Raw genomic sequence first — 12,792 nt, forward strand, 5'->3', positions numbered from 1 at the left:
TTCCCCACAGTGATGTAACTCTTAACAGAAGGAGAGTTGCAAATCGCCCTATACCTGTGCACCTCTACGCGCAAGCCCTTACGGCCCTCACGCACAGACGGACCCAAGTTCCCCACGCAAGCCCGCGCGTATAAAGCCATCTATACATGCACGACCCGAAGCAGGTCGGCACCGAGGCGACAGAACCCTTCCGCGGGCACTCGCCCCGCTCCCCGCGCCGCTGCAGCCCCGGGGACGCACGCTCACGCGCAGCCGCCACGCGCGCCCCGGGGGAGGCGTGTGCGGGGGGCGTGTGCGGGGGGGGGGGGGGTGTGCGGGGGGCGGGGCGGTGCGCAGGGGCCAGCGCCGCCGGCCTGCACGCTCCCGCCCGGCGGCCACGCCGGCGGCGGCCGCGACCCCCGCGCCCCGCCCCGCACCCGCGGCGGCTGCTCTGATTGGCTCCGGGCGGCCCGGCCCCCCGGTGCCGCGGGTGAAAGGGCGGCCGGGCAGGGGCGGCCGCTTCGGCGATAGACATGGCGGCGGCGCTGCGCTGGAGGGCTGCGGTCAGTCGGCGGGAGTTCTGTGCGCTGCTGAAGGTAAGAGCCGAGCTGGGAGCCTGATTTCATCTCTCGTGTCTCCCTTCCCTGCGCGGTGCCGGTCGCTGAGCTGCGGGGCCACTCTCCGTTGAGGGTACCCCTGTGTATAAGGGCCGGGGCGGGTCCCCCTCTCGGTGATGGGCTGAGGATGGGGTCTTCGGGCAGATGCTGTCTCCCCGTGTGGGGCTGCGGGGTGAGTGGCGTGTGCCCTGAAGAGGGCTGCGGAAGGGATTGTCCTTGGCTGGGTGAGGGGCAGTAGGGAAGCGTATGTGTGCGGCCGCGTTGTTGCGGCTGTGACAGGTCACCAGGTGGAAGGGGAGGAGGGGGTGCTGCGCCTTGGGCTCCCAGGGGGCCGATGCCGGCCTGGCAGGGAGCCGGGAGTTGGTCGCCCGTTTGTCCCCCCCGTGGCAGTGGGGCCGGCGCGGCGCGCCTCCGGCCGCCCGGAGGTCCGCGGTAGCCGGCTGGAAGGTGGCGGCGGCTCCCGTGGAGCTCTGGGAGCCGGGTCCCGGGCTTGGTGGCTGAGTGTCGGCGCCACTCAAGGCTCTATTCCGTGGAGCCTAACCCATCTGCGTGTTGATAGGAGTGGAGTTTTCTTCTGTTTCTATCTTAATTTTATGCTGCTGGAGAAGGTTATGTGCAGCTGTCTGTTTACTGCCGACCTTCCCCTCTGCTAGGTAGCAGCTTATAAAAACTTGGGTAATCTGTTGTTTTATACCATTTTTAGTAGCAAAATCTTGGCTCATAGAAGAAGGCTACTGGTTTGTAAAACTTAATAGCCCCTTCCCCCCCTCTCCCTTTGCCTCAGGTACTTATGGACCTTTCAGCTGACACTTAAAGCATGACTGTGGGGTTTTTTTTTAATTCTTTTTTTCATGAAAATGTAATAAACTTATTGCAGAACTATACTAACAGTTTATTTTTTTGATGAAGAGTTTAAACTTCTAGAAGGCCTTGTTGCTTTGACAATAATGTCACTGAGGCAGTTACTATGTTTTCTTCTCTGTTGCTGCTTGAACACTATTGTGTTAAAAGAAAGAGGAGATTACTTAGGATAAGAAGCATTAGCACACGATGTTCATAGAATAGTTGGAGTTGGACTGAATATCTAGAGATCATCTAGTGCAAACACCATTTAGTCTGGTGTTCTGTAACAGTTTAATGGCACTGGCTTGTATATGGGGGAAGGTGGTGAAAAATACCTCCAATTGCTTACAGTGGGAAGCATATATATATATATATTCCCTGAAAAGGAGAACATCTGGGGAGGCCTACCAGTTCTGGTAGAGTGGAATGACTTCCAGAAGATTCTTACTCAGTGTACCATTGAGGGTGTCAGATGGTTATATTTCTAGAGAGAAACCCTCTTAACAATACAGTTAAGAATTCTCATATGTCTTTAGGGATAAAAGAGGTGATTTATGTGGGCAGGCCATTTTGAGCAGGGGTTAAAGAGAGGGGGGGGGGAAAAAGGATTTACTTTATCCCCAAGTATTTTTTCCTTAGGAAATATGCATAGTAAACCTGATTTACTGTGAAGGTGTACACAGGAGAAGCTTCTTGAGAAGCAAAGGAAAATAAGTTTGGTTGGAATCAATTTAGGATTAACAGAGAGCCCAAGCTGTTTGAAGAATTTATTTTTGGTAGCCGTATACATGTACATCTGTATAGATGGGGAAGATTTTTTTTCTCTTCCCATTAAATAGTCAAAGAGTTTGACGTTAGTCCTTTGGAGCCTCCTTGTAAAAGGCCTACTTTGTCTCCTTCCTTCTGACATCTCAAGGGTCTGAGTATGTTAGTGTAAACACCGTAGAAATGATACATTAGTGATACCTTTGTGAACCAAAGTAATTTTGTAGCTACTTAATAGTACTTGTGATGTGTGTAAACTGAAGTGATTTAGAGCCTTTAATATCTGTGTATGGAAGTCATCTTCAAGGCATCAGTATATTGGAAAACATTTAATAAAATGAATTTGCATGGGAATTACTATCATAGGTTACTTTATATTTTGCTAACATAGGCAAATGGTGTAATCGATATCTTCAGACTTTAATATGCTTACATTTTTTTGCAAGTGCTAGTAGCTAGTGAGTTGTCTTTAACTTTTTTCCCCTCTTATGGGAATCAATATAGTGCAAAAAGAAGACAGTGTGAAAACACTGAGCTGAGGATTCAGCTAATTACTGTCTTTCTGATCTAATGCTTAGCACTTCTATTTAGCTTTTATGCAGAACTGGCTCTGTTTAGAGTACAATATTTCTCTTCGAGCACTTTGCACTTCTGGAGCTGGGAGAAAGTCTGATGTTGAAAGGTAGCTGTAGTTACAGAATAAGGATGAGAGATGACTTTTGACATTTCAGTCTTGAAACTTCTGAGGGAACTGTCAGACTATTTATCACTTTGTTTTGCATTAAACATATCATGAAATAAAGAGTAAGCTGCTGATATCGATTTTTATCAGTGTTAATCAGCTTTTGAACCATTGAACTAGATGTATGGAAAGCTTATCTGCTATGTGTGCCCTCAAAAGTGGTGGGTGCATGGCTAGCAACTTATAAGTCATGGAAGTTACCTGTACAGTGAGAGCTCCTTGCTTTCTTCTGTGACCTTGTTTTTAGTATGCTATTATTCCAGGGAAATGTGGTGGGTTGTTTGGGGTTTTTTTTACCCTCTTGTTTATGTGCACAGAAACATTAGGCTGATGGGACAGCAAAAATGGCATAGTCTGCCATTAAGGAAGGAAGTTAAAATGGTCATCAGTCTGGGGAAATGAATGCAGCCCTAAACTTTTGGAGTTCAGTGATTGTTTCTAGTATGTGAACTACAGCTTTTGGTACTGAAGACCATTCTTAAAGCATACTACAGGTGGAGATTTCTGGTTTTCTCCTTGCTGCCAGGAGAAGGGTTCTGCAGGCAAAGCATGCTGTGCCATCTACTGTGGGAAAATCTTAGTTCTGGAAGAATAAGTTAAATTTGCATTGAGTAAATAAATAAATAAATAAATCTGTCTTATTCTGAAACACTATTTGTGTGTGTGAATTTTCTTGGGGTTTTTTTTGTCTGTCCCAAACTTGCTTTGATGTTTCCTATACGATTGTTACGGGACTATAATCTGTTTCAGAAGCACTAGCCTGGCTGTCAAGCTGCTCCCATAATAAACCATTCCAGCTTTCTGCTAGGTCTTGATCACAGGCCATTCCTTTTTGGACTTCTGACTCCCTCCAGCTTGTGACAGCACTTCTGCTTGGATATCTAAGTGCATAAGCTGGACTGACATCTGGCTGAGAACACATTTTTTTCCCATTCCTTGTAGGTGTATTCTCAGCTGGATATATTCCCTGGTCTGGTTTGCTTATGTGACTGTACAGACTTTTGAGACTGGCACAAGGGAGAAGGTGCTTGGGTGAAGGAATGACTTAGTCTAGAAAAAAAGCTAAACCCAAAACTATAAGTGGATGGGTGCTTCCTTGTTTGTCATTTGTTTGCTGTGTTGGCAAATATAAAAACTGGATTACTTTTTTCTTTTCCATGTTGGTTTTCAAACCTGGTAAGAGTGAAGGAGTTGTCATTGATAGTGTACTATACCTTACAGAACCTAGTACTTAATCTTTGCTACAATTGGCTTCAGGAGAATCTGCTTATAGTTACAAGTGCTTGGCTGTTCATCACTCTGAGAGAGTACAAAGGAAGGGCAAGTGCTTCACTGGAGAAGAAAAATACAAAAGCATTATGTTTACCTTCCTGTTTACAAGATTTGTACAATCTTGTGTTAATATGTTGCATCAAGAAGAGTGTAGCCAGCAGGTCAAGGGAGGTTCTTCTCCCCCTCTGCTCTGCCTGATGAGGCCTCATCTGGAGTCCCGTGTCCAGTTCTGGGCTCCTCAGCTCAAGAGGGACAGGGAACTTCTGGAGAGAGTCCAGCACAGGGCCACCAAGATGATTAGGGGAATGGAACATCTTTCATATGGGGAAATGCTGTGGGAACTGGGGCTGTTTAGTCTGGAGAAGAGGGGACTGAGGGGGGATCTTATTAATATTTACAAATATCTAAATGGTGGGTGTCAGAAGGTTGGGACATTCCTTTTTTCTATGATATCTAGCAACAGAACAAGGGGTAGTGGCATGAAGCTGGAACACAAAAAATGCCATTTAAACATAAGAGAAAACTATGTTACTGTTCAGGTGAGGGAGCCCTGGCACAGGCTGCCCAGAGGGGTTGTGGAGGCTCCTTCCTTGGAGGTTTTCAAAACCCGCCTGGACACATTCCTATGCAGCCTGATCTAGGCGAACCTGTTTCTGCAGGAAGGTTGGACTAGATGATCTCTAAAGGTCCCTTCCAACCCCTACCATTCTATGATTCTATGATTCTATGATTTTCAGCCTTATAGACTAAAATCCTTGCAGACACGTGAAGGCATCTGCTTTGTGTATGCTTTATACATAATCTATACCTAGATGGCCATAAACAGAGTATTAGGATGTCAAGCTGGCATAATACAAGACTTGGGAAGAGTTGCTGTGTAGAAAAATATAGAAAAAATATTTTTTTTAACGTTTAGAATTACTCAAATATTTCTAGCAAATGGAAAACACACTGCAAGTTTGAAGAGGTTATTTTTGTGTTATCTTAAACTTGGATCTCTGAAAGCTTAGGGTGAAAATTCTTAGGATTGCTAGCAAAAGGTGGAAGAGGTAGAATTTATGGCTAGTGAAAATCAGTATGCTACTCTAGGTGCAACTATTAAGCATTACTTCCTGTATTTTCCAGTAATGCTAAAATATACATTCCTTCCCAGATTGGACTAATTAAAGCAAATGTTGGTATATGATGCTTTTCCTGCACGAAACGTGGAAGTCCGCATCTCTGTGTCAACACTGAGACCTTTTTCTGCTGAGGAAGTTCTGAATCCATGAGTTATTTACCAGATGAGCACTATGACAGGGATATTTCTTCCCTCAGTGAGGGACTTCTAAAACTTAAACACGCATGTGAACACACACACTTCTAAATACCAAGTTAATTTTCTACTTTGCTGTTGTATTCTGTATCCTTAAATCACCTGAAGAGGTTCTTAGGGCCGCACTGGGTCTCACCGCTTTTCTGCCCCTGCCATTCTGTGATATACTTTCCTGGTTTTGGAAGATATAAACAAGTTGCTAGATCAAGCTGAACTCCCTCGGCTTGGTTCTGAGGAAATTTTATTGTAAGGTATAATACCTAGAGCATGTGTGGTTTTGAGGCGGCAGCCAATTATTGTAGCTTGAGGGTTAGAATTGGCTTGGCAGGGTTGGTGGTTGGAGAGCTCTTTGGGGGTTTTGGTGTAGCTTTTAATGCTGTAGCTTGGGAGCCCAGGGGTAGGTAGCATCTGATTAGCTGTAGATCTGGAGGTGGCAATTCAGCAGTGCTCTTTTGTGGCCCTAGTTACACATTATTTACAGCAGGTCTGTTTAAGTAGTTACTCAGTTGCTTGTAGTGTCTTGGACCAGACCTCTAAAGAGACTTTTCTTGACGTGAATTCTAGATTAAGCAAGCTCTTCAACTTTACTGTATATCAGTACAGATGATAAACCCACTCAACCCCCTCTTTCCAAAGCTGTGAATTAAGAATTGGAATTTCACTTCTGAGTTGAGCAATGTGCTTGATTTGTTTTAGGAAATTACCCCACATGCATTCAATTCGGGGCTGAACCTAGTTCTCTGAGTGATTCTAGAGTGTGTGAAAAGAGTAGTTAAGTTTTTAGACATAGATGCATAATTAGGTTAGGCTATTACAAAATATTTACATGAAATCTATCAAGTTCTGTAACGTAAAATCAAACTTGAGTGTGGTTTAACGCTTTTCCATTTTTTTTAATTGCTTGATAACTTTACTCTTCCTGTATAGAAAGTTTGAACAAGGCTTTTTTTCAAGTCAGCACATGGCTAAGATTCTGAAACTTAATGCCAACTAATTTTTCGCTCATAGCCTTTCCTTCCAGTCTCCACATGTGCATCTGTGGCAGAGCTTTTCTGGCTTCTCGTATGCATTCAAAACTAGCTTTGTATAAGAGTTGTTTAGAAACTTTTCCTCCCTTTCCTGCTCCTTCCCCAGCTAACTGCAAGTATTTAGATTAGCCCCATTGACCCCTAACAAGCGCATTCTTCAATGAATAATATTAACTCTGTGGAGTTGATTTTTGTGTGCGTGTGTGTCCTGTATGACCTTCCTCAGACTATTTGTGGTCCCACAAGCACTTCTGTCAATAATGTTTGAGAGGAGAGGGATTCAAGCTGCTTAACTGCATGTACTCTGGAGCAGGAGAGTATACTCCACTGCTTCTGCTGTAGCTGTCCTTACCCTGCCCTCTGGTAGGATCTTGATCACAATATAGTTGCTGAAGGTGTAATAGTCCTGCTGTAGACTTGGGGTGGTGACCAGCTGGTAGCTGTGGTTGCAGCAGGCAGAATTTTGTCCTTAGTTGCATCTTCCCTCTTCAATACCTGAAATGGCCTATGCCATCACATCCTTAGATGAAGAATAATATACACCTGCAAAAGGAAGAAACCTTTGGTGATTTTGATTCTAGCACATCGTCATGTATCTGTGTGTAGTTGTTTCTGGTAATGGGGGAGGGACTGTAGTGGGTGGCTTCTGTAAGAAATTACTCAAGACTTTCCCTGGCTCTGTCAGATCCACTTCTGGGACTGAGCCAACTGGGCATCTCCTCAATCACTTTTTTGAGGAGAAGCCAGAAAAAGAGGGTTGTTCTTTCTGGGAGGTGGTGAAAGGAGTAAGATGAGAGAGAAGTGACTGTGGAGATCCCAAGGTCAGTGAGGGAAGAGAGCAGGAGGTGTGCTGGACCAGAGACCCCCACCTCTGCATTCTCTGGTGAGACAGCAGCTGTTACCTTGACACCCACGGAGGGCAATGGTGCAGCTGAGATCTTCTGGCAGCTTGTGGAGGACCCCAGGGCAGAGGGGGGATTCTGTGCCTGTAGGACCTGGGACTCTGTGGGGAGGCAGTGTTGGAGCAGAACGTGCCTGGAGTTGTGCTGCCGTGGAGGAGACCTGCGCTGGAGGAGTCTGAGGAGCTGCAGCCCCAGGGAAGGACTCACACCAGAGAGGTTTGTTAGGGACTGTATCCCGTGGGAAGGACCTGCATTGGAGCAGGTGGAGAATGGGAGGAGTCCTCCTGCTCTGAGGAGGAAGTGGCAGAAACTATCTGTGAGTGAGTGACCACAACCCGTGTTCCCTGTAACCTGCACTGTGGAGGGGGAGGAGGCAGAGATAACAGGACCAGGGAGCCGGGACTGGGAAGAGGGGGAGAGATGGGAGAAGGCGATCTTAAAGCACTGGTTGTGTTTTTCCTCATCATCCTGCTCTGTTTTTGCTTTCTGTCTGTTCTGTTTCTAATTCATAGTAGATTAAGCTGTTTTTGCTTTCTTCCCTAAGTTGAGTAGTCGAGTCTGTTTTCCCTGGAACAATAACTGGGGAACAAGCCTTCTCTGTTCTTATCTTGATACACAAGCCCCTTCATTACCTTCTCCCATCTTGCTGAGACCTCCACCTTTCCATTGTGGGGAGTGTGTGTGTGTGGGGGGGGGGCGAGCAAGTGGCTGTGTGGTGCTTCGTTGCTGGATGGGCTGACACACATCAAATTATGTGTATTTTAGGTTGTTATTCTGGATTTTATTTTTGGAGAGTGAAGTTGAGAGGGGGGAAGGCAAAAACCTCCACCAAACCAAAAAACTGAATGTGAGAGAACCCAGCATGTGAAATGGGGTGGAACAGCTGCTTTCCACTGGTTCTGGGTCCAGAATAATTAATGTCTGAATTGTTTCAGAAGAATTAAGTTTATTTGGATGACTTGAGACAGTATGTGCCATGTCTGCTGCTAATGATTGACATCTAAGTGGTTTGTGAAGCTGCAGCAGTTTTCTACTCATGAAGCTTGGTCTGAGCTGGCATGTAGTGTGTTCTAAGCATTCCTTTAGTTCTGTGCCACAGGGCTTGTATTGAAATATATATTTTTTCTCTATAATGTTTTATGAGCTGCTTTACAAATATGATGCCTTTCTGTGGTGGTTTAACCCTGGCTGCTCGCCAAATTGTATCAGTCCTTCTCTTACTGGACAGGAGAAATATAACAAGAGATTTGTGAGTTAAGAACAGCGAGATCACTCAGCATTTAGTGTCACAGGCAAAACAGACTCAACTTGGGGAGAAATAGTTTGGTTTATTAATAACTAATCAAAATGGAGCAGGGAAACGAGAAACAAAACCAAATTGTAAAGCACCTCCTCCCACCCCATCCTTCTTCCCAAGTTTCCACTTCTTCCCTCCCAGTGGTGCAGGGGTATGGGAGGGGGTTATGGTCAATTCATCACAGATGGACCTTGCTGCCCCTTCCTCTCCTGGGGAGGACTCCTCACACTTCCCGCTGCTACAGTGTGGGATCCCTCCCATGGGAGACAGTCTTCCACAAACTTCTGCAACCTGAGTCCTTCCCGTGGACTAGAGTTCTTCATGGGTTGCTGCAATGTGGGTCTTGTCCACGGGGGAAACAGTGCTTCAGGAACAGACTGCTCCAGCATGGATCCCCTCACAGGATCACAAGTCCTGACAGTAGACCTGGTCCAGTGTGTGCTCCTCTCTCCACAGGTTCCCAGGTCCTGCTAGAAACTTGCTTCAGCAGAGTGGGCTTCCAATGGGGTCACAGCCTCCCTCAGGCATCCACCTGCTCTAGTGTGGGGTCTTTCCAGGCTACAGTTGGATCTTTGCTCCTCTGTGGCCTCCATGGCTGCAGAGGCAGAGCCTGCATCACCATGAACTGCACCATGCACTGCAAGGGAATCTCCTTTATAGTGCCAGGGCACTTTTTTCCCCTCCTTCTCCACTGATCTTGGTGTCTGGAGAGGTCACCTAATTCCCCGCTGCTGATGCAGTTTTGCCTCTGCACAGCAACTTCTTCCTCTTCTCCAATATGTTATTCACAGAGGCATTACCTCCATTGCTAATTGGCTCAGCCTTGGTCAGTGACAAGTCCATCTAAGAGCTTACTGGCACTTGGCACTGGCCCTGTCAGATACAGGGGAAGCTTCTAGCAGCTATGTTTATTTTAAAGAAGCCACCTCTGTAGCCCCCCACTACCAAAACTTGGCCACACAAACCCACTATACCTTCCTAATCCTGGACTGGTTTCTGCTTTTTGTTGTGCAGATGGAAAGTATATTTAACCTAGATCAGGCTGGAGTGCTGTATAGGGGGTGTTCATGTACTGCCAGCCTGGTACTTCAGAGCCAGTATGGGCTTACAGTAAACATCAGATAATTGGAAAATTGATAATTTTATGTTCACTACTATTGTGGAAGAGGTAGCTGAATTCTCTAATTAACCTCTTTATGAACATATACTTCCTTAGTTTTCCTACAGTGTAGTCTTTTTTTTGTCTTTTTCAGTCTTCTCTCAGGAGAGCCTTTACTTTCTACTTTCAGATTTCTGCAGCTTCTGAAAACAGTTATTTTGGATAAATTCTGAGCTCTGGCATTTGTCAATTGCTGCTGTTCTGTGCTTCTTACTAGACAATATTCAGTAGTATGGCTTTTTAGAGTCTTTTTGATTCTAACTGGATGAGGAAGCGTGGTTCTATGGAGCTGTCTGTATTGATGCAACTTCAGTGTGGGATCACTTATCTGGCTGATTATTTTTATTTATGGGTAACTAACTGCTATTGTGTTGTGAATTGACTTACTTGAGAAGTACCTGTCTGAATCTCCTTCTCAATACACTTGCAAATCTGTTATATTATCTATTATGTTCTCTTTTTGAAATGCCCCCTGTATTCTACTTCTCCCTCACATCATGCAAAATTGTTACACTATGGGAGCTGTCTTTGTAGAAGTTGGTTCGGAGCAGAAGTATTGGAGAAAAGGAGAAAAAGGGCTTTTTACCTTAAACTACTGTCAGGTCTGTGGTAGGGGAGACTTAGAGCTGAAGTAGCATCTAAAGTCTCTTCTGCTTTTCCTCTCTGTGCTTGCCTTGTTCATTACCTGCTCTGTTCCCTAGCAGCGGAGGCCTTTCACCATCCCTAGTGTGTACTGACACATACACACGAGCTCTTTTGAGAACTTGCTGGTTTGTATTTCTTGTAAAAGAAGATGATGGTATAGTAGAGAGTTTATTAAAAATTGTTTGTACAAAAATTAATGACTTTGTATCTAGAGCTTCCAAATTGTTTTGTGTTACTGTTTGTTGGGTGTGTGTTTGGGGGAGGGCAGATGTTTATAAACCTTCATCCACTTGGTAGGGGAATGGAAGGATATGAAAGAGCTTCCTCAAGATGTCAGTATATGAACTGTTTAATCTTACTGGAATACTTTAGCAGTAGAAAACCATTTAATTCCCTCTTTCTTCTGTAGTGCGAAACACTGTGTTCAAGATGGTGCCTTATAACTTCACATAAACTGTATTCATCTATGTATGATCCAAATGAAAAGGTAAGTAGTATGCTGCATGTTTTCTCTTTAACCCTGTATTGCTTTTGACTTTTAGAGCTATCTTTTGCTGCTACTAACAGTGGTAGTTCTAGTATAACCTGTGTATGGTCACTGGTTTAATAACACGTTTTTCTTCCTTTTTTTTAAGCCATAAAGGAAGTTGCTTTGCATTATACTTGTCAAGATTGGATACTTCTTCAGATACATACCTTAAAAGATTAAGTGATTCTGAGCTTGGGAAAGATGCATACTGGCCTGAACATGTTATAATTATGAAACACCTATAAATATTTTGCATGATATGGCAGGTATAGACCTGTTAAAACATCTGTGTGCTAGACTAGCCAAAAGCCTTTAATAGAAACAAAAGCAGGTAATAATGGCAGTATGTTTGTTAGATGATCTGACACAGGGGTTAGAACTTTAGAGCTTGGATAGAGATAGGCCTTTAAGACCTGCAAAGAATAGTAAATCCTCATTGTGGGACTGAATTTATGCTTACAAGCCAAGAAAAACTTTTCTTGTGGGAGGTTGGCTTGGCATGGCCTCTAAAGTAACACATTTAGAAGAGTAACATGGCTGAAGATATGCTATTGAAGGGCAAGAACGCTGACAATTCAAGGCTGATAAACTTGCCCCTGTATACTGATGTAGAACCAATTTAACCAGGAGGGAAATAGGGGAAAAAACAAAATATACCTAGAATGGTGGTTTACCTACCATTCATTTTTTTCTGAAGAAATCTATATTCTTGAAATTCACCTTTCTTTTCTAAAGACATAGTTATGTTCAGATGATATAACTGGATATTTATCTTAACTAGGAGCTGTATCATTCCAGTCAATGACTACTACAGTTAGTTTAAGCTCTTTTCTGCTTTTTCCATTCACTGACCCTTCCACTATCTTTGTAATGGACAAGACTTTTAAATGGGATGTTTTAAAGCTAATTAGTGGAAATGACATAAAGTAATGCTACATGTTACTTCAAAGTAGCTTCGAAGGACTGTTTTTTGTGTGTACTGGACTTGAGACTTGTCTCTAACAGCAGGGACAAGAGTTCAGTCTCCTCCAGTTAGTATCTTTCATTTAAATTTTCTAATTCCACAATCATGTCAGATAATCTTAACATGTTGGTACTGAGAGTCTTGTCTTGCACTGTGACAATGCTTGATTAGTGAAACAACTCTTAAATACCCAGCTGATGAAGTACTTAAGTAATTAAACTTCCAAATGACAAGTATTTGAGAGCTTTTTTTTAATTCCCTTTCAAGTCTATATACCTAAAAAGCTTTGACTACCTAGAAAGCTGACATTTTGATTCAGGAACAATTTATGTGAGCATGTTGAAAAGCTGTCAAGTTTTTTCACTGGATTTTAAGCTGGATCTCCAGATAAAAGATGTTCCAAACAAATTGTTAGCACCTGTGGTGTTCTTACAGTATTTGTACACCTGATGTTTAGGCTTGCTTAAGGATGTTTAAGATCCAGTTTTTAAGTGGAGTGTGCGTGTAGCTCTCAGCTGATCTGGTTGAATTTACCATGTAAGCTTGCTGCAAGGTCTTACCTGGAGGGTTTTATCACTTAGTTTCTGTATGCTATCGCATGGTAGTAGTTTTAAACTGGTCATGTGTTACTTGCTCAGCTCTGACTTCGAAGAAGTAAATTTATTCAAGGGCACCTTGAGTATGTCTGTTTAGAGTAGGGGAGCAAACTGTATATGTCCTAGTCTGTCAATAGCA

The 12,792-nt window shown here is 44.0% G+C and overlaps 1 protein-coding gene across 1 annotated transcript in view; it reads left to right on the plus strand.

Moving 5' to 3' along the window:
- The first annotated feature begins 492 nt into the window (after nucleotides 1-492).
- Nucleotides 493-12,792, plus strand: part of PCCA (propionyl-CoA carboxylase subunit alpha) — a 283,334-nt gene continuing 271,034 nt past the window's right edge. The window contains exons 1-2 of the mRNA XM_061996271.1: nucleotides 493-575; nucleotides 10,974-11,051. Coding sequence (XP_061852255.1) covers nucleotides 513-575; nucleotides 10,974-11,051 — 141 coding nt within the window. The 5' untranslated portion in view covers nucleotides 493-512. The remainder of the gene's footprint in view (nucleotides 576-10,973; nucleotides 11,052-12,792) is intronic.

This window comes from Colius striatus, chromosome 1, assembly GCF_028858725.1.
Source record: "Colius striatus isolate bColStr4 chromosome 1, bColStr4.1.hap1, whole genome shotgun sequence".
Taxonomy (NCBI): Eukaryota; Metazoa; Chordata; class Aves; order Coliiformes; family Coliidae; genus Colius; species Colius striatus.